This window comes from Toxotes jaculatrix, chromosome 1, assembly GCF_017976425.1.
Source record: "Toxotes jaculatrix isolate fToxJac2 chromosome 1, fToxJac2.pri, whole genome shotgun sequence".
Taxonomy (NCBI): domain Eukaryota; kingdom Metazoa; phylum Chordata; class Actinopteri; family Toxotidae; genus Toxotes; species Toxotes jaculatrix.
The window spans coordinates 25,814,357-25,836,099 of record NC_054394.1 but is presented as its reverse complement, the minus strand read 5'-3'; the positions used below and the strand labels follow the sequence as shown (position 1 = coordinate 25,836,099).

Genomic DNA, 21,743 nt, shown 5'->3' with positions numbered 1-21,743 from the left:
GAACCAAATTACAGGGTTCAAATATATCTTTTACAGTGTTTTTTTTTTTTTTTTTTAATCTAAAGTGGTTAACTCTGCATGAACGATCTTCAGTCACTGTTCTTTTTACTACAAAGAGGAAGCCTGTTATGCTAATTGTGCAGCTTTTGCTTTTTTTTTTTTTGTAAATGCACGTGTAGAGTCAGAGCCCCTGTGTTATTTTAAAACAAACCATGGTCACAGGCTTCCACTGCTTTCACTGAAAACAAAAGTGGCTTAGCTGGTAAATTCAGCATCTCCACATATTGTGATGCGCAGCTGTACGTACCTGATGATTGTCGCCTTGAAGAAAAGAGAAGAAGTTCAACTCTGGAAATCAAGTGCAGGTAGAATCAGTGGTCAATATCAACAAAAACCACAGTGTATAAATCATATTAATTAGACTGTAATATTCTAGTTAAACTAGACAAATTCTGTCAAAGTCTCTCTCATTTTGTGAGAGAAGCTACATTAGGCCAAAGCTTCGTCAAGTGTCGAGTGTCCTAGAATTCAACCTTTCCTGTCTGGTATTATTGATATTGTCTCACAAGCCATTACTTCTAATCTAGAAACAAACACTCATCTTTGGCTCCTCGGAATAAAAAGCGAGTCTTTCTTCATCTCAGAAATTCTTTCTCTCCTTTTCCCTCATTAGCTACTGTCCCAACCATTACGATGTAGCAAGGCAAGGCGACCTAACGCCTCACATTTTGAGAGGATTCAATTTGCTTTGGAAAACAAGCTTTCTCAGTGTGACAGAATTTGGCAACGCCTCATTGCACATCTTGTGACTTGAGACGAGACAATCAACGTGCTGCACCTTCGTAACATTTCACAGTATCACATAAACACAAAAGCTTTTGAATGAGTGAGCATGAACGTGGGAATTTGGTGTGTTAGGTTTACAGGGTTGGATCTTCTAGACTCCTTGTTGCCCCCCCCTTTATTTCCTTCCTAGTTTATTCTGTTGATATTACTGTTCTATTTTCTTTCTCTCTCTATGCACTGACTGAATGTCAGGTGAATACGTGTCAAATACATCTTTTGGATTTACAACTATGCAAATATATAAGTGTTTTAAAGTTAATAAAAAGCCAGAGGAAGATTATACTGCCACAGAAGTCCAACGGTTTTCTGAACAGATAAAAAAAAATGAATTACATTTTTTTTTTTAGAGAAAAACTAAATGAGAAAAAAAAGTCAGTTGTCATTATAAGACTGCATTTGCCCTCTTAAGCATTTTGTTTTACAATCAAATTTCCATATGAGCTCCTTAATAATTAGGGAGGACTTTTTTCCACACTGTATAATTATATTACATTTTGTTTATCTGCTTGTTCTGACCCTTTATGAAGCCACTGTAATGATTTTTACGGCTTTTATATGTATATGTATATGTAGGTTCATATACCACCCCAATGAACAGTCATTACCTGACAGTTCATTGGGATGGTAGTAGGGTCTGTAGTCCTGGATGAGTGGGGGGACAGGAGGAATGTAGCTGGTGTCGATCGCTGGCATGCTGGGAGTGCGGCTCACAGGAGAGGCCTGGTGGTGCAGGTTCAGCACTCTGAAGGCAGACACAGAGAAACAGTTTTAGAGATAAAGAGATAAAGAATTTATAAATTGGTGTTTATTTTATGCCATGTTTATCGGGTAAGTCACAGGGTGTGCTGCCTCGTCTACTGAGCTCTAAACACAAATCTCTGAACAAAAACAGTCAGGACTCATTAAAGTCAAATGAAGCAGCATGAGTAGTTTCTAAACAGAAAATGCACCTGATTAAGTTTCACAGAGCCTGAACTCGAATCCTCAGTAAGGTATGTTTTTTTTAGCAGAAAGTCCCTCCTGATCCTGATCCTTTGCTAATGATGCTCAGATTTGTTTCGGAAACTCACCCATTTCTAAATCTATATGTCAATTTTAACTTTCTTAAAGGACTAAAGAATGAAATGTTTCTCAGTCAGCACTCTGGGCGGCCTGCTGTGAGTGCTGTCGATGTGGAAGGGTGAAATATACTTGTGTGATTGACTGCAAAACTCATGAATTATTTAACATTAGATACATAACTACCCATGCGAGCAGCTAAAATGAGCCTCATTTCCACACTTAATGAAATCCAAACTGAACGTGCAGGTGAAATCACTGTCTCGGGTATGTGTCTGACCCTTTGTTGATGATGGGCGGCGAGGTCGGGGACATAGAGGGACATGCTCTCTTGGCTGGAGGAGGCAGAGGTGGCGGGGGCGGAGGTGGTGAATCCTGCCCTTCATCGTCTGAGGAGCTGTCCAGTGTCAAGTCGATCACTTCCACCTTCTTGCTGTTGCTGCCACCGCCGCCGCCTTGGCTGGACGACGAGGAGCTCCGCTGATCTGAGCCTGCAGACGTTCGACATGAACCTCGAGAACAGCAGTAACAGACCAGTTTGCATTTGCTCAAATGTTTATGATTTTCCAAAAACACATACATGTCTCCCTCGCTCTCATATGAGACACAGTATGTTTGTTACTATGGAGACAGGCAGTTTACTCAGTGGCCTTATGATTGATGCTTCACCAAATTAAAACTGACATGGCATGACCAAAGAAGGAGGGGATGTAAATGCACCTTCTCTCTCTTCTTACCATGTCTCTTTAATCCCAGTGTAATCACTTGCAGCCTCTTCACACTGTCTTTATGTAAAAGCAACCTCTCGATTTCTTAACCCACCCCGTCCCCATTCATTTCTTATGCCCTGTCTCACCATCCAGCCCGTTGTTATAAGAAGCAGAGACTTCCTGCACTTCCTTCTTAGACCTCATGGGGGCCCAGCTGCCATCCTCCTTAAACTGAATCTCATCACAGTCCATGCAGCTGTTGAGGATCTCCACAAAAAGCCTGAGAACAAACATACACATCATTCACAAACCCATCCACAATGTGCACGAACACACACAGGAATAGTTTTTTTTTTTTTTAAAGAAAGGGCAGAGTGCAGTGGAAAAGACCCTCCACTTTAAAGTCTGAAAGACAAGCACCCCACTCAACGCTGTGCTGTAAAGGTCTCTCTGCATAAAACACCTGAAGGAATACTACACTGAAACGTCTGTTGTTTGACATTATATTCTCACCACTTGTGGGCCTTTAAATGTGAGTGAGTGAGTGATGTGAGTATTTGAAAGATACTGAAAAATATTCTGTAAAAGTCTGAAAACTTTTTACAAACATTTTAAGCACAAGTCATTAATTAAAGTCCAACAACATAAAAAGACTGTGGAAGCCTGCTCCTTTATTTTTATGTTCAACAGAGTTTACTGATTGTACCGCCCTCTGAAAAGACATGATTGCTCAACCATGTTTAGGCTAAATTTGCTGTTTTCTGAACTGAACTGTTTCCTAAAACATCAGGGCTGGGTAACTTACCCGTCGATGATAAGGTGTTCATAGGGGGCCTTCTTGTCGCAGACAGGACACACCCAGGTGGGCTTCTTCTCGTTCATCTGGATGTAGAGTGTGGCGTCAAAGCACTGCAGGTGGGAGCATGTCAGTGCCCGGCATGGGATCATCAGCCGCATCTTCCCCAGCTGCACAGTTGTGAACACACATGTAGTCAGGGCATGAAGATGACTTACACAGCAGGGATGGAGGGCAATACGGGATGCATGAATGTCATAAACATGCCAAACCCACATGGAAAAGATACATGATAGGGGTTGAAAAGACCATTTGACAGGAGATCATGCTTTCAAGCAGGAGTTACGAGCAAGAGGGCATGCTGAGCCACGTACAGGGACAACGAAAGAAGAAAAGAATGGACGGACATGTTTGGGCATAACTGAAGCTCTAAACGCTGCCTTAAATTCATGAAGAGCAGAGAGCATGTTTACCGGGCAGAGCAGCGACACTCGAAGGCTGGTCGTGGCTATTTCACTGTCTGGGTCTGCTGTTAGCTTCTCTTTGACTGCAGAACAGAGGCAAAACACACACACACACACACACACACACACACACACACACGAATCAAACAGAAAAGGTGAAACAGCTGTACTCCTTACAAACAAGCCCAGTTTCTCATTTCAGACCAAAACTCCTTTACTGCTTGTTTCAAACCAAGGTCACGAATGAAGCTCCTCATGCTGTGTGGGGTGGATCAAATCCCCTCTGCAACCCGAATCCTCTTAAATCACTTTTCATAAAGTATTAAATATATATAGATAGATAAAACAGTGCTTCCTCATCTAAAATGGGAAAAATGTGTCCAACTGGGTGAAAACTTCCAGAAATACTAAAATAAGGCCCCATAGCTCATAGTTTCATACCTTTAAAATATTATTTATTTCTACCCAAGATAAAAAAATGTTGGTGCAAAAAATACGTTTCACTACCAGCTTCCTCAAGGTTGCTCATAAAACACACACAAGACACTATAAGTAAAAACCTTATAAACAATATGTCAGTATAAAACCATATAGTGACCAGCTAATATCAGAGTTGGGTTTCACACAGAAAGGTTATTTTCATAGTGTTGGGAAGCAAAAATCTTCTCTCCCAATTCCTCAAGTCAGGGCATCCACTGATATTGATTCCTGATCTTTAAAATGTTCTTTAAAACACGTCTACATCACTGTGTGAACGTCCCTGGGGTCACTTTTATGCATGATCACATGAAGCCAGAGATTGAAGACCCTCACTACAACTCAGACAAATGTTATATACAGATTTTTAAACACAAACTTAAAGTGGAGCCGTAATATGTTGAGAACCTGAACTACAAAGAAAGTTATATTGTGGAACAGATGTTTGTAATAAAATTGTATTAAATGCAGATCAGTCATGTCTGGACGATGTTGGGTCCGTACGTCTCTGTAAAAAAAAAAAAAAAAAAGTGAATAACAGTCCTTACTGAGCGCCCTGGAGTGGTCTGGGTTTCTGATGCCTTTTGCGCGTAGTCTCTGTAACAACACTGTGGACGACTGCTGCTTCACCAAGTACACTGCCATGGAGTAACTCTGTGGACACAGGAGTTCATACAATTATATAATCATATGCAAAATGAAACTTTAAATCCCACATAGATATTTTTTTCTTGCCAGAGTGCGAGCTCTGGGTCAGTGGTTACAGAGACTGTCCTTGAACAGTATTACTCAATGTAACTTCACCAGTCTTTCTAATGTAAAGTTAATTCTCTTGCTCTGAGACAAATGTATGTTCAGCTGTGTGTAAGGAAGAACAGAGCGAATAAAGAATTTATGCACTGTAAACTGACATTTGAGGCCAGTGTGTACTTTAGCTGTGAGATGGTTCCTTTACTGCCCTGTGCTGTCTGTCTGCAGATGGTGGGTTAAGCTCCTCCCAGCTCAATATGAGTCAGCATATGAGAAAATGGACTATTTTTGGTCAAAGCTGTCAATTTATTTGATTTAAAATGTTTCATCAGAAGCTGAATTTATCAGTAACCGTGCCCAGTCATTGTGCATTTTGACCATACAAGGTCATATAGATGGGCTTCCCCTGAATATGCGGGTCTATCCTTTTTTTTCTCCACCATTTACTGCTTGTGTAGTTAAGGTTTTTGTCTGTATAAATTCATTCAATGCGTTCAATCACACAAGAACTGTAGACAACTGGTCAATGTTGAATTTAAAGCTTTATATATGGACGAATGCTTTAAGTCCACATCCATTTTGAGAGACTGTTTCTCTTGTGTCACACGTTGTGGTGGCATCTGTGCATCTGTCATGTGTCGTGAATATGGCAACTCAGGAACAACGTGACGATTCTTCATACACCGATGCGAATCAATCAGATCTGAGCTTGTTGCATTAATTGCCATCTTAATCAGGATTAACAAGGATCTTCATGGAGTCAACAACTTATTCATTTTGAAATTACCCATGCATCATAGACAGACAAGTACAGTATGTGCAGAAAGAAATGATATATTAATATATTGTATAATTAGCATATTTGGGTGGGTTGTAGAACACATAGCTCAACTAAAGTCTCTAGAGTGAACAAAGCAACATAAGACAACATTAAAGAATAACAAAACAAAGTATTAAATGAGTTAAATGAGTGAAAAGCGAGTAAATCTTCTGATTGGAGGAGATATAACCAGCAAATATAAAAACATTTACAAACTATTAAAACTGTCGTCATTTATGTTGAAGTTGCGAAAGACTTTGGTTCTCACCCTTCCAATCTCAGCGGTCCATGAGACCACAATGGTATTGGGGACTGTGGTGGACAATCTGACCAGTGAGGTAATATTGATGGGCCGGCTGGGCCGCTTGGGCTCTACACCGTTTTTGGTTGGAGGAAGATAACCCTGGATAACAGAAATAAATATCAGAAACAATACAATCCTCATCAGCGTTTAAAGTTTTCACATCCAGCGGCACCAAAAGGACGGCATGTTCTGTCGGTTCATTATGTGGTTAATTCAGTGCTCCTCACCGGCAGGTTACATGGCTTCCCGTTGACTTTCACACACAGATTGGGTGGAAAATGGTCTTCCTGAGGACAGCTCGTCTCCGACAGGCAAAACCGCAACTGAACTTGAACTGAGAAGTCACATTTGGTCCCCGAGATGTCCCTTTGGGTACAGACACAGGTTTATCACCACACATCTGTAGAAGCCATGTACATTTATGAATTATTCATAAACCCCTCAGCTTCCTGTATTGATGGAGTGGACTTACATTGAGCTGCTGATCTGCTGGACTTGCTGTGGTGTTAATGCAAAGGCGAAACATGTCTCCTGAAACCGCTGGCTGTTGTCTGAAGCTACAGAGAAGGAGAGAGCGAGAGAGAGAGAAAGAGAGAAATTTTTAATAACAGGGAAAATTACAAATAAAAACAAAGAGGAATGATGTTCTGATTTTAAACTTTTACATTCAAAACCGCTAACTTCTGCAAATAAGACCAAGCTTTGTGATACACAGTGAAGTACAGTAAACCATGGTTTTAATGCATGGATAAGCATAAGACACTGAGAAAAAAAGAAGTATGTGCAAAGCAGTGTATCATTGGGTGTCTCTTGCACCTTGTATGAACAAAATTTTCAAAACCAAATAACACCTGGACGTCAAAACCACACCACCTCACACAGAGGTGAAGACAAAGAAGAAAATGTGTGTGTGTGTGTATGTGTGTGCTCTATTTATGGGCTCACCCACAGGTGCTGGAAATAACTTGTGCTACTAACCCAGCCTCCATTAAAGAGACAGTAGGTTCGCAAAGGCAAGAAAAGCGTGTGTGTATATGTGAGCAGGAGGTGAACATGAAACAAGGTTCAAATCCGAGTTTTGCATTTGTAGTTAAAGGAATACTTCAGCATTCTGGGAAATATATTTATTCACTTTCTTTCCAAGAGCTACATGAAGGTAGTTTAACCTAACTTAGATAATCATTTTAGTAAGAGTTATGTACTGGAAGTATTTCTTAATGGACAACAGTTTATGCATTTGACAAAAAAACTAAAACAAACAAAAAAAGCTTAGGTTTGGGGTCATTTACAACAAGGTACATTATGTAGGAGTAAGAGGACCATGTTCTGTTGAGTAAGTAAGTAAGTGTAATGAAAGTTGTGCACCATGATAATCTTTCATTTAATGGTGTTCCAAAATACAACTGAAAAAAAAAAAAAAAAAAATACAACATTCAAATGTTGTGTGGGCTTTTTTTAAGTCGATGAAGTGCCACAAATTTGCCAAACAGCTGAAAAAAATCAAAGCATGTCGACAGTTTGATCTAATCCGTTTCACATATAATGCGTTAAATTGCGAATCTTGCAAAGACTGCATTCATTCACTCCACATCAGTTTCTTGCTAAATTTGCAACTGTTTGTAGACCAAGCTTTCATGAACAACCATGTATGTGACAAACAGTTCCAAAAAATATTGTTTTTGATTCCAACTCTGAGAGGCAGCTCATGTGACCAACGTCCTGCTCTGCAGGAAATGGTTTTGTTTCTATGGTGAAAAAAGCTAAAATCTTCTCCACTGAGCAAAAGCTCTCAGCCTTCACCACAAGATTGCTTCTTACACTGGTGAGTAAGCATTACAGACTGTGACCACTGTTAAACACTGTGATGTTTTATTCCCTTTGTGTGTACGTGATATTTTGTGAAATGTAATCACTGAATCTCAGTGGAAATTTTTTGGCCCTTCAGGCTGTGTAAATGAGTGGGGAAGACGAGTTAAAAAAAAAAAAAAAAATCACCTATCGTGAATCATGATTGTCGCTTTAATTACTTAAAGCAATGTTGAACTGTGAGTGAGTGACAGCTGTGACTGCACGATCGTGCACGTAAACACACATGCACACACATAAAGTACACAGAGGTAATTTCTCTCCATGTAGGGCGTTGAGGGGGACGGAGTCTACAGTTCCTGTGGATGATTACTGGACCAATCATGTTCCTCCTCTCATCAGCCTTTCAAACAGCCATTAATTTCCCCAGTAATGACCCATCTTACCACCCACATGGTATATAATTTGTATGGCATGTATTTATTGTATGTTTCTGTTCCTGCATCCTTTGAGCGGCAGGCTGTGTACCGCAGAACAAAATCATATGCACCGAGTGTGCTTTCGAACAACAGTCTTCCTCCTCTCCGGGCACACAGAGGCTATAAATAGAAAGTGCTCTCTCACTCTCTCACTCTGTCTGTCCTCGCTTGCTCTCTCACTCCCCCCCCATCTCTCCATCACTCTATAACTCACTCTCTCTCTGTGGCAGTGGATTTGTTTCTGGTGTTCCAATGTGTGTGGTTAGGAGAGATATGAGAAGGGTTGAAATGAGCTTTGATGGATGTCTTCCTCTCTCTATCTTACTCTCGCACACACACACGCACACGCATGTGCGAGTGCACACACGCAAACTTACTTTTTACCCCAATGCACAATCAAACTCCCATAGTGGTTTCTTTAACTCTAGTGATTTAAGATGCGTACACAGTGTTTGACTTTGAAATTTACTTTATAATGGTTTTATTTGTCCGACATGTTGTGATACTAAAACTAAGGCTCGATATGAGGCCATAATACTTCTCTGCTACTGCCAGATGTTATCTGCTGTATCAAAAGCTGTCAAGTTCTGAAACCTGGCATAAAACACTCAGATTCATATCCCTCTTTACCTATTCGGGACCGAACAGGGCCTGATTTAAATTATAATGCAGCTGAATTTATACTGTATTTTATTTACGTAAACTTCTTGAATGGCTGCTTATGTTAGAACAACATTTAAAGGAACAGGTTGACATTTTGGTAAATGTTCTTTTCTTGCACAGAGTTAGATGAGAAGATCAACAACACTCTTGTATTTGTCAGTTAAAAATGAAGCTACAGCCAGCAGATGGACAGCACAAAGGCTGGAAACAAGGGTTAGGGTTAGGGTTAATGGCTAGCATGACTCCGTCCAAAGGTAACAAAATTTGTCTGCCAGCTTTTCTAAAGCTTATTCATTAACAAATTAGATCTTATTTGTTTAATCCACAGAAAAACCTAAGTATAAAAGCAAGCAAAGATTTTACAGGGGGGTAACGTGCCAGAGTATTTCTTGGGAAGCTGATTCCCCTTTTATAGTCTTTATGCTAAACTAAGCTAACTGGCTCAGTCTAGAAAAAGCTGAGGCACATAAAGGCCACAGCTATAACACTTTGTGGTACTACCCTGCACAGTTTACAGGCTCGAACAGACTCTTGTGGTGATGAGTTCCACACTACACATGAAAACTGTTTGGGAGGGAAAAATGGACATGTGCCAAACTCTAATGGAAATCATTTTTTAGTGAGGTTCAGCATATATTGGAGCTGTACCATGAGTGAGTGGAAGTTCAGGATTGAAGCTGGTGCTACACTATGAGCCTAGTGCTTTGTGAACCATGTACTTTGTGTTCCTGGGTGAATGTTGGTGTGATTGCTGGAACATACAGTGGTTCTGTAATCATTTTCTGAGGTAAATAAATGACCGCGACAGGCCTACACGTTTTGTGGAATGTGATATTGTAAATGCATTTGCAAATATAGGCAACACTGTGGTGATATATATATATACATATGTATGTAGGTATGTGTGCCCCGTCCCATATTTTATATAAATGTATAATTACTCACACACTTCACAATTCATCCACTAATAATCTAACATAAAATATACTGTAGGTACAGTATAACTGCTGAAATAAAAACAGTATCAGTGTAAAAACCATACCCATCATGCAAATGGAGGGCATGGGTAAAAAATAAATATGTAACTAATATTTAGTCGTAAAAGCTAAAACTTTTGTAAGCAAAAAAAGGTTTGAAATATAACATATCTTAGGAAGGATCTAAATATTTTTGCTTTTTACTTTTAGTCATTATAAATAATTAAATTGACTACAACACATAGATTAATTTCAATGAATGAAGTCTCTACTTAACTTCACTAAAAGAAGACACAAAATTAATGACGCAGGGAGCACAACTGTAATTACTGTTATTAAGCACGTTTCTGCCACTGCCTGTAATCTTATTTCTGCTTAGTGGCACTTATTAGAATATGAACATTAATAAATCACTGGGACATTAATTTTCAGACACAAGCCTAATTACAATAAACAAATAAGAGCCTCTAGCAGTGCAAACCTCCAACCATGCATCAGGGGGTACCAAGAGTTTGCTCTGACTAAACATCACACCTGATGAGACCTCGCTGTCTGGTTTAAGGTGCAGCCATCTAAGGAGAGGAGGACAGCTAAGGTGACATTTCTAAGGCTGTAAAGTGGATATTACAGAGTTTGTGGAAGAAAAAGTACTTTCCAAGTTGTCTTGAAGAGAATGGACTTGGAAATAAGGACACGCCTCTTTGCAGTGTGTGATGGACTGTTCTTGAAGTGAATTTTTAAAACGAATCCGACTGTTTTGAAACCACACTTTCACTGTCACGAACATAAGAGTGACACAGAGGAAGAACCACGGTGGAGTGACAGTATGACATGAAAACCTGCACACACTCTGTCCTTCATGAGACATGGTTTGAGCATTTCAGACCCCTGCTGTACCAGCCACTATGCTGCATTTCCATTGCTTTATAATGCAAAATGTATGTGTTAGTGGGACAGATGGTGGGAAGGTTGACAGATGGGAAAGTTACCTCTAATGGGTTGATGTTTACAGCGAAGGGGAAATAAATGAAGGACGACCTTGAACGTACAGTCAGCTGCTATTTTTTTAGGTATCATATAGAAAACTATACAGAGAGGTAATTCTAATGTTTTGTCCATCCCAACTAGTTAAAGAATCAATTAATCATCAGGTTAATCGATAATGAAAATAATCTCTAGGTGCAGCCCTAGTTCGTAGTGCAGTTGAACTGTATTTAGTTGCAATGAGTAGTGCTAAAATTCTAGAATTTAAAATTATCATAAAGTTGGATTTGCACCTTCATAAATACTGAACATTACAACATTGATTAAGGTAAGATTTATTACATTGCTGCTGTATTAGACTGTATCAGAGTCAGCTAGGTGTAACCTCTAAACTGGAAACTGTTTAGAAACTGAGTGTGCAGTAGACAAAGGCACCTGTAAACATTTAGCATAATTAAAAAAAAAAAAAAAAAACCTGGAAAAAAAATCCACTTCAAGTTCAAACACAGCATTTTGATTTAGTGTAATTTGGTCTGACATTAACTCTAATCTGAGGGATAAAACAAGTCTTTGCACCCTGCACATTTATGTTTGCACATAACTTGCTTTAAGAGCCAGTTTGGTCACATCTGGTCTCAAGGCACTCGTTACATTACAGTGAAATTTTTCTACATTTTCTCCTGCAGCTACAGCCTGCAGTGTTCTCAGTGGACATATGGGGGGAAACTGCCAGCAAGGTCACTTGTGGCTACCAATGCCTACTATGTAGTATGGAAAGTGCGAATATTCTTACCATGCTGATTCTGACCCTATGGTACATAAAACCCCAGAAAACCCTTGGTTCTGGGTTTAGTCCTGGTTTGAAGAGAAGACGTGTGAGCTAAGCTGCAGAGAATGTGCTCAGCTCTATAGCCTGTCTTCAGCACAACAAAGCCCAGCTGGAGTTTATTAACTTGTTAGTGGTGTTGCTACTTTTTCTCTGTTTGGTACACCGCAGGCCTCTCTCACACACACACTCACACACACACGCACACACACACACACACACACACACACACACACACACACACACACACACACACACACACACACACACACACACACACACACACACACACACACACACACACACACACAAAGACAGCCACACATGCACGCACAAACACAACATACAGCAACATTCACAGGCCGAACAAAGACACAAATCCTTTCAGCGTCACTCAGATTCAAAACTACAGAGCTAGAAGGATCCACAACAAAAGGTCAGATCTCGATGTTATACCCACACTGACAACTGAAAACTTTCCAGAACTGTTACTTCCTCTTCCCCTAACTGCAGTGATTGTCCTTTATTATCTGCTGAAGGGTGTTACACAGTTATATATTGACAGGGCTCATTAAGACATTCAAGTGTGCTTACAGGAGTGCTCAGGCTGGGATTAAAATTTCTTCTAATTTCCTAAATAAAAGGTCCTGTTATCCAAATCAATGTTGGCTGGCTTCATGCGATATCTGCCACGCCTAAGTGAAAACATCACGAAGCACACTAAGAGCAACACTGAGCGTCTGACACAACGGTGGAAAGAACAGCGTTGCTTATGTTTGAGATCTGCTAAAAGAGCGACAAAATGCTGGGAGTTACAATCAGGGTTAGGTTCTGTCTAATCAGGCAGCTGGTGGGGATGATGATGACGATGATGCATCAGCTCAGGCCTCGAAGAAAATAATACCGGTTTAATAGGCTCTGAGAGATGGAAGCCATTTTGTGCGGTGTGTTTATACTTCAGAGCAGCCAGGGCTCCTTTGTTGATGCTCATTTGTTGTGAGAAGGCTGAGTTGTTTACAGCGAGAAAAAGATTTTGCTTGGGATCGCGCAGGGGTCAGAGAATGTGGTGAGTAAATGTCAGGTTGTCTTCTGATGTTGAGTGAAGAGCTGCCTTATTGGTTTCTGTAAGGCAGATGTTTAGAAACAACGCTACCATAACCTGACGTATTTAGCTGATAATGACGGTGATATATCATCTCCTACTGATTCACTGAGAACAAGGGCAAAACACAATGTACACAACAACTGATTTGCACAGATTAAGCGCGGTTGCTCAAGGACACTCTGGCAGGGTGCTTAACTGCCATGATGAGGACTTGGACCCAGGGCTTATGGATGACATGGTCACGCTGAAAAACACACTGGCATCCGGCTAGGGTTAGTTTTCTGCTCTGTGACCAACAATAAATCAAATAATCAAAACAAAAGCCTGTATTGATCATTGATCAGCCTGTCGTTTTTTGTAGCCTTGTTATTCTTGGATGGCAGAGGGATGACACGGCTGATTAGATCTTTTTGTTGAGCTTAGCGGTAAAATCTCACCGGATAAGTTGGATGTTTTCTCACCTGTCCTTCTTGGTATTAGGCTGCTGGTCTTTAATCTCAGCACTTCCTACCAATGTTTCATGATAAAATCCTGTATGGGAAGTGAAAGAGTTATGGCTTTTGAACCAGTTTCAGTGCCAAGCATTGCTACCATGAAAATGAACACAGTAAAGCAGAGCAGATCAGGAAACAGAAAATTAAATATGATCAAATAAAATTAATTGGAAAGAAAGGAGTGTCTTTAATGAGTGTGTCTAATAATATAAGTCAGACTATGACGGGGAACTGTCAAGTCCTGGACTTATTTCTATTCAATGTCTGACATTAACAAACATCAAAGAATAGGGACTAAACAACTAGAAAAAGTTGAGGCACATAAAGTCCACAGTCATGACATGAGCCTTTATGGTCCTACCCTACACGGTTTGCTGGCTGGAGCAGACTCTCATGCAATAGAGTGCCACCCTACACATGAGAAGGACAAGCAGACATTTGCCAAACTCTAATGGAAATAACTTTTTGTGAGATCCAGCATTTATTGAAATTGCACCACGAGTGAGTGAATGACTGCAACGTGCCACAAAATATAAAACAAATGCCTGTAAAAAACGGGGCAAATAAACTTCTCTGTGGCTTCTTGTGACGTTATTGCTGGTTACATTTGTAGATTACGAAGGGCCACTTCTAAATATCGTACGAGCAGCAAGGATGGATTCAGTTTTTAGGATTTAAGAGTTGCTAAAAACACTGAATATCAAATGTATTCAAATCAATTCATTCAATCATTTTGTGGCAGCTTGAGAGGCACTTGAGCTTCCTAATATTCAACTATAATCAATATGGTTTATGAAACATAACTAGTTATGCAAAATAATCTCATTACGTAATTAATATTTTTTAGTGTGAACTTTATTTCCAAGAATTGTGGAATTACATAAAGTTTCTTCATCATATTTGGTAGGAAACTGCAAATCATTGGGCTTTAGATTCAGTTGGAGAGGAAATCTGTTTTATAAGTGTACTATTTGCATCAGGTATCGTTAGTTAATCAGTTATTATGTTCACAGTGTAACTACAGCGGCAGGCAGGTGGCACCATGCTGACATTATTGATGCCCTGGCACCAAAATAAAAAGTATTGTTGAAGATGAAGGTGGGTTTTTTTTTTTATATTTATATATTTATTTTCTCTGGTTTTGAAAGAATGCTGAATCCAAATATGTCTCTGATCTTCTGTCTAAACAGGTGGGAAAAAAAAATCGTAACAATGAAACCCTGATGTCTAGTTTTCCAGGTTTGTAAGATTCAGTCTACAAAAATGAAATCATGGAGTGACTCATCTTCAAAGGAAGCGCTGTATGAATCACTTTACAGGCATTTATTAGACTTTTTTTACCACAGTATTTTCCTCCACTGTATGGATAGCATAGCAATTTTCCCATGTAACAAGCCATTATGCATGAAATGCTCATCAAACACAAAATGGGTTTGCATCTTTTTCCCGGAGATATGGTGATTAAATCATGTATAATGCATGTGCACCACAATGATATCCATAATGAGCAGAGAGGCATAGTTCTCTACAGAGGAGGGATAATGATGGAGATGAGACTGGAGTTCAACCAGTGAGGTTGCCGTGGTAATAAAAGAGTGGCGAGAATGTTGACCAGTTTACAGTGGCAGGACTAACTGTGGGCCAGCCAGGTTGGAGACCAGCTTACTCTGAGGAATCATCAAAATTATTGGTGATATAAGCTTCTACAGCTTTAAGAGTTCTCAGGATTTGGAATAATGTCTCAGCTAGAGACAATGTCTAAGCAAACTTTCATATATCACTTACGGTGTGAAGTGTCTGGAAATGCATATAAAACAAATACAAGTCCAGTTTTTATAAATCAAAAGAGAGCCAAGAGAAAAACTACAAGACCAAACAAACCCACTGCTTATTCAGGTAAAGGTTCAAAGAGCCGGTAAGTCCTAAAACAGTACAGATTGTGTGTAAAGTCAAAAATATTTTACTGCTTGCAATAGATAGATATGATAGATAAGCCTTTGCTGTCCCAAGGGGAGATTTGTTTTCCCAGTCTGTACACATTCCACACTGAAACATACACATATCCAAACAAAAACACAGACATGCGGGATTCACATCCCAACCCGTATAAGTATATATATATATATATATATACACACAGATGAGTCTGGATCTGTACAGCAGTGTCAACGATGCAGTTTGTTTAGAGCTACTATGGCAGAAGGGACAAAACTTCTGCCAAAACGAGCCCTTCTCCATTTTAAAGTCCTGTATCTGCAACCAGACGGCAATCAAAGGCACCCAAAGCTCTTTGAATGAAAGCATCCAAATGTTGTTCAAAGTGAGGAATATGCATGGTGAAGAAACTAGAGGTCAGAAATGTTTAAAAGGAAAAAAAAACAAATCATCATATTTCTGTTGAAGTAGTGAACTTACAGAACAGTTGTAGAGAGGAACTGAAATTGTGGAACACTGGTATGGCAGAGATAACACAACATTTCATCTGATGCTACTATTAAATGTCATACAGTTTGTTTTGTTTGTTCATTCTTTACACAGCTATTTCTGTCACTCAATGCCTAAGAACAAATTCAACGCTATGAAAGTTATGTTGCGTTCGCCCCAAATTTAAACAATAATTACATCCTGCCCCTCTTTATGAAAAGAGGCATTAACCAACCCTTGTCCTAAGCTGAATTGTTTTCTGCTGTATTGTTTTGTTAGCGGCTATTTCCACTTTTTGTCTTTTTTTTCTATTTTTATGCCAAATTGTTTGTGTAATTACAAACAGACCAAAACGAATTTCAACTTTCAATTTCACACGGGTCTGAAGTTTACATATTACGTAAACCTAACTCATTCAGCTGTGAAAACAGGCTTATTTATTCAAATTTTAGATGCAATGATGCACTGAACAAGTCATAATCTTTCCTTTCACTGCACTTAACATGTCTTAAGTCTGTCATGTGCATGTGCTCAGTTAAAATCCTGGTTAAGCACATACATGGCCAACAAATCAGCTTTCTCTAGCCTTAAAAAAAAATCTAGCAAACCAGGAGTGAGTGGGGGAAGGGAGAGAGCAAGGGAGAAATAAAAGCGAGGCGAGGCAACAGGAGAAGCAACAACAATGGGGGAGAGAGAGAGAGAGAGAGATAAAGAGAGAGTGGGAGAGAGAGGGATTGAACAGTAATCAGGAGATCAGAGAGAAGTAAACAAGCAGTGAAGAGACAGAGTCTGTCAAAGAGTGTGGTCAGGGAGTGAGGAGACTATGGCTGCCTTAAAGCAACAGCAAAAAAACATCTTCCAGTCTGCCCTAGAGTGGGGAATCACAATTAATCAAGAGGTTTTCATTACTGCCCTCCATTACTATTAGGATAAAGAGGGTCAAGACCTCCAAGCTGCAGCTTAGTTTAATTTTTAGAAGAAAATTCAGCTTCGTTTAATGATGTGCATCGCCTTCCTCTGGGTTTTACCTCCTCTCACTCATCCTTCAACTCTCTCTGCTTCTCTGAGAACAATACGATCAACATGCATTATTTATTGGAAAGTGCGCTTGTGTTTTGAAAGTGCTGTACGCGCGGCTGTGTGTGTATCAGTCTGTGTGAGAATGATGTGATTCAAATGAGGGGAGGGTGTGTTCTGCGGGCACAGGTGTATGCCTGTGTGATTTCATCACTTCGCATGCAAATTTTAAGCGAGGATGGCCACGGAGACAGAGCGAGCACTGAAGACAGAGGGAGAGAGAGTGGAGGCAGAGAAGGAAGGGAAATGTGCAGGAAATGGAAAGAGTGAGAAAGGGAGAGGGAAGAGGAGAAAGATGGTGTGATGACAGAGCTGCAGGCGCTGTGTTTGTACATGCATCTGCGGGCAAATTAATCACGAGATGGTCTCTCACTCCATTAAAATGCTAATGTAGGAAAATCTAGACATTTCCATATATTTGCAATATATCCCAGAGCCCAAAGAGCGTTATTATGCTAAATGCAGGCTGGGTGCTGGATGCACAGCTAATATAATGAAAAATCTGACCAAGATAAAGCCAAGATTAAAAGTCTCTTCAGTAGTAAATTAAAGGGCAGAGTGGATATGAGACATGATGCTTTAACGCTGGGCCTTCATGAAATTAGACAAGATATTGGATATTTGGATTATATTCTCAATCAGCTTCTTACTCTCAGTGATGGGGTCTAACTGAACCACTAGCTGGAACTGTTTTAGCTGTTTTACATGAAAGATTTGCGTTTTTGTCTGTGTCCCTCTCACTGATTTAAAAGGGGGGTGGGGGCACAGCTGGACAGAGGTGGACAGAGGATGGGGGTGATGGGAAATACATCTGTGCAGCAACTGGGATTTTGTAGTATTTCAATCAAACTGATGACAGTTGGTTTGTTTATTTAAGGTGCCACTGACAATGAAATCTGATCAAACCACACCCGCATAATCCTGACGAAGCAGACTAGCAGAGTTTTGAATGTTCAAGTCTTAATAAATAATTCCAGGGAGAGTTTTTTTTTTTCTTTCCAAACTTTAACTTTGATTTCGGCAACCATGAAGATTTAATGGTGTGGAGAAAACGTACAATTTGAAACCAAGTTTTCTGGTGCTTTAAGTTTTCTCACCCTTGTTATATGATCACGTAACTTGTTTAACTGAATTCAATTTTTTGTTTAGAAAAAATTTATCTTTAGTATAAAAATGTAAGCATAAACATTGTTTACAGAATCAGGTGCTTTGTGAAATGAGACAAAAGATTAAAGATTTAATTTGAAACACAGATATTAAGGATCTTCTCTTATTTTGGATTCACTAAAGCTATGTACTGCAAATGTACAATGCTTTCTTAGCATTGCTGCAGAGTGAGGCTCAACTAATGTTCTTCTTTCGTTCGACTTTCCTTCAAATTTCATAAAGCCCTGGACTCTCATTGCTCACTTGTAGTATCCAAGGAGACGCAAGACTTTGTAAAGATAAATACAATCCTGTCAACATATGTTGATGGTCTGCATGCAGTGATTCATTCGTTTATCAGTGGCTCCCCACTAATGTAAAATTGGTCTCACAGCTAGAAATATATACATACAATGAAAAAATAATGACAATTTATCATGTGGCAGCATTTCTCAGCCCACGCAGAACAAATTCCAGCACAGCAGTCCACACTTAACGACATTAATATCCAAATAAGCACCATTATTCAACTGTATGCATACTGAAACCCTATCCAGTGACAATGACTGTATATCTATAATTCATTTTTATATATTGGTCTCAAGCTTGTGACTAACTGCAGGCCTCCTTGATCATTAAAGGAGATAACACCTGAGCAAGAACAACCACTGCTGCAAGTCTTTGAAGTAGTATAAGAGAATCTGAGAAGACAAATTCTTCAGCTGTTACTTTTTTGGATAAATGATGGATAAGGCACCCAATTAATATTTTCACTTACGCCTCTTGGGAAGCAACTGTGTCCTCTGTCGACTCTGAACTCTCCAGAGGAATGTGCAAATGATATTTCTGCAGAAACTTCTCTGTGCCCTGTCAGTGCATTAGCAGGCAGCACAGCACCAGGAAACGGCAGAGGAAACACAAACGTCACTGTTTTCTGTGACTGCTGTCTCGATTAGCATGGGATTTATATACTGATATAACCTTTTTATATAACCTGATTATTTTTTTGGCATTTGTTTCTCATTCATTGGATAGTTTGATAATAAAGATACAGAAAGAATATGGAGAGAGAAAGAGAGCGAGAGAGATGACATGTAATTAGGTTCCCCGGTGAGAACTGAATGGATGCTGTAATTATATGTTATGTATTTCAATCATAAGGCTAGTCTGATACCAACATTTCACAAAACCTTGATAAAAAAATTGTATCTGACAAAATCAGCTAACCTTATTTTTAACAGGCTACTTGATCCAAATACTGAAGGTCCTCATTCAAAGCTAGTTGATAAGTTTAGTGATATACATATCCAAAAACAATGTATATAGAGTGAACGTATCCATCCACCATCGCTGCCCTTAAACCCAGCACCACCCCTCATTCAAAAAACAACACACACATATTTCCTCACCTAGACTGGTGGGCTTGATGAGTTCGTCCAGCATGTCGTAGAAGGGGAGCCTCTGGAGCTTGACATCTGGATGGACCGGATGCAGCGTGGCTGAGGTGGGCAGGTGGTGTGCCAGCCCGGTCAGCTCATGTTTCCCTGGGCCGAGCAGTGAGAGGGGCAGTAAGGCAGCAGGCGATGGGGCTCCACCGTGACCGGCATGACCCTCGTACGCCAGCTGTGTCAAGCCAGCGGGCAGTGCGGCGCCCCCTCCTCCAACGACTCCAGCTGTGGCTGGATGGTGCGGTCCAGGCAGTGCCAGCTCTGAGTGGGATACCATTTTGGCAGGAAAGCGTCGTCGGTAGAGCTCTTTGATCTTCATGTGCACAGCGGGGCTGCAGCCGGCCTTCAGCAGATGCAGTGCCTTGGTCAGGAGCTCGTGTTTGCGTCCGTGCTTGTTCCGCCCAGCGTAGCCCAGCAGCACCTGCAGCTCCGACACCCGCAGGCTCATCACCATTTGCTGTGATGGGAGAAGGGATGAGGAAGAGGATTTAGAAATCAACTCTTGAGATGCAACATCTACACCAATCTTTTAATGACTGATACAAAATGGCATAAATACCGAAATCACTATTGTACTTTAAAACAGGATACCACATGTTAAAAAAGAAAGAAAATAAAGCTCAGGAAATTACTTCCTAGTTCATGGGACAGTGTCTACATCAGAAAACAGCCATCCAGCCAATGAAGAGGATGGAAATTATGTCCTCAATGCAACACACGGACAAAGATTTGTGCAAGGCCAGAAAGCGTCTACTGCTTAGCCTTACACTCAGTTCGCCTTCGAACACTTGCAGATTCTCCAGGGACAACTGGGGTAGGTTCCTGAGGAAGAAGACATTTGGATGCTCTGCTAGTGCTTCTGCTACTGTCAACCTGACCAGGTAGGAAATAAATGGATCAGTATTCAGTGTCTTTATTAGGCTCGATGCTGGTGTGTTTCCTCTCAACTAAGCCAAAGGCAGAGCCAAGTCTCTCCGTACATTAAGATACCTTAGCTCAGCACAGCTGGCAGTTTGCCTCACAGATGTTTAAAAAAAATGTTACACACAGAGTAGTTTTCCTCCTGGCAGAAAACCATTTCATCGCACTACAGTGCATACAATAAAGCTTAAGTAACACGTGCATGGGAACCTGTCGGCTGGATCGGCTGTCAGCTCGACCTGTCCTAACAGTACAGATGCCACTGATACTGGGAAGCAGTGCACTTAATGTAGTAAGTTTTCATCTGTGCTGGAATGAGGAAAAAAACTTTAACCAACAAAGGATTTTCCCCAGCTCAACACAAGGCTCAACATGAGGCTGAGGCGGTACCTCCCAGGAGGCAGAGGGATGGAGAAGCTGCAGCAAGAGCATGGGAAAAAGCACCGACTTTAGGTTCAGTTTGAGGCTGGCCAAGACTACAGCGAGCGCTAGCAGCTCTTCATCTAACCAGAACTACTGTTCAGACATATGTAAAACTTAACAAAGAAAAATAAATGACTATATCTCACTTGGAGAGGCTAATTTAGATTCAGGCAGACAGAGAAACACAACTGCATGTATAGTTACTGCATATACAATAACTAACATACACATTATAGTTTGTTCATACTGAAGAGTGCCCATGAGTTTCTTTTCCAAATTTCACCAAAATTCATTCGTCATTCACAATAAAGCCAAAGAAAGCACAGCTTACTTGAATTAAAATAGGTGAGGCGATAATTTCTCACAATCAAATCAGAGGTTTTTTTTAATCACTAACAATCAACTTTCAGCTACACTCATTTTAGTCTTAGAGTATTTGACGCTTCATAGCAACATATGAAAAAAATAAACCAATACGTTGATATTAAATTTACTCCATTGTTCTTTGAATTAAACAAAGATCTGAGCAAATAAAAACAGAACTGAACAAAACAGTAACACACAAGCTCTTTTATCTAAAGGTGAAGGTCGGTAAAAAACAGAGCTGAAATGCAGCCTCAGCTCATTTGCTTGCATCTATTAACCATGTGGACAGAACATGACAAATAATAAGATATGAAATAGACCTTCAAGAAAGCCAATCTTAACTTCATTACACAAGCCATAAACATGGACACATACTGT

The 21,743-nt window shown here is 40.1% G+C and overlaps 1 protein-coding gene across 5 annotated transcripts in view; it reads right to left on the bottom strand.

Annotated features, from left to right (window-relative positions):
- The window catches only part of LOC121178663 (E3 SUMO-protein ligase PIAS1-like), a 51,384-nt gene that overhangs the window by 6,485 nt on the left and 23,156 nt on the right, over positions 1–21,743 (bottom strand). For 4 of the 5 annotated variants that reach the window (XM_041032956.1, XM_041032931.1, XM_041032965.1 and 1 more), the window contains 11 exons: positions 19,617–20,112; positions 6,699–6,783; positions 6,454–6,592; positions 6,191–6,325; positions 4,901–5,006; positions 3,885–3,958; positions 3,421–3,581; positions 2,762–2,895; positions 2,186–2,417; positions 1,452–1,588; positions 308–348 (listed from right to left, as the gene is read on the bottom strand). In XM_041032956.1, the coding sequence (XP_040888890.1) occupies positions 308–348; positions 1,452–1,588; positions 2,186–2,417; positions 2,762–2,895; positions 3,421–3,581; positions 3,885–3,958; positions 4,901–5,006; positions 6,191–6,325; positions 6,454–6,592; positions 6,699–6,783; positions 19,617–20,112 (1,740 nt within the window). The remainder of the gene's footprint in view (positions 1–307; positions 349–1,451; positions 1,589–2,185; positions 2,418–2,761; positions 2,896–3,420; positions 3,582–3,884; positions 3,959–4,900; positions 5,007–6,190; positions 6,326–6,453; positions 6,593–6,698; positions 6,784–19,616; positions 20,113–21,743) is intronic. The other variant, XM_041032947.1, reaches the window with a different exon arrangement.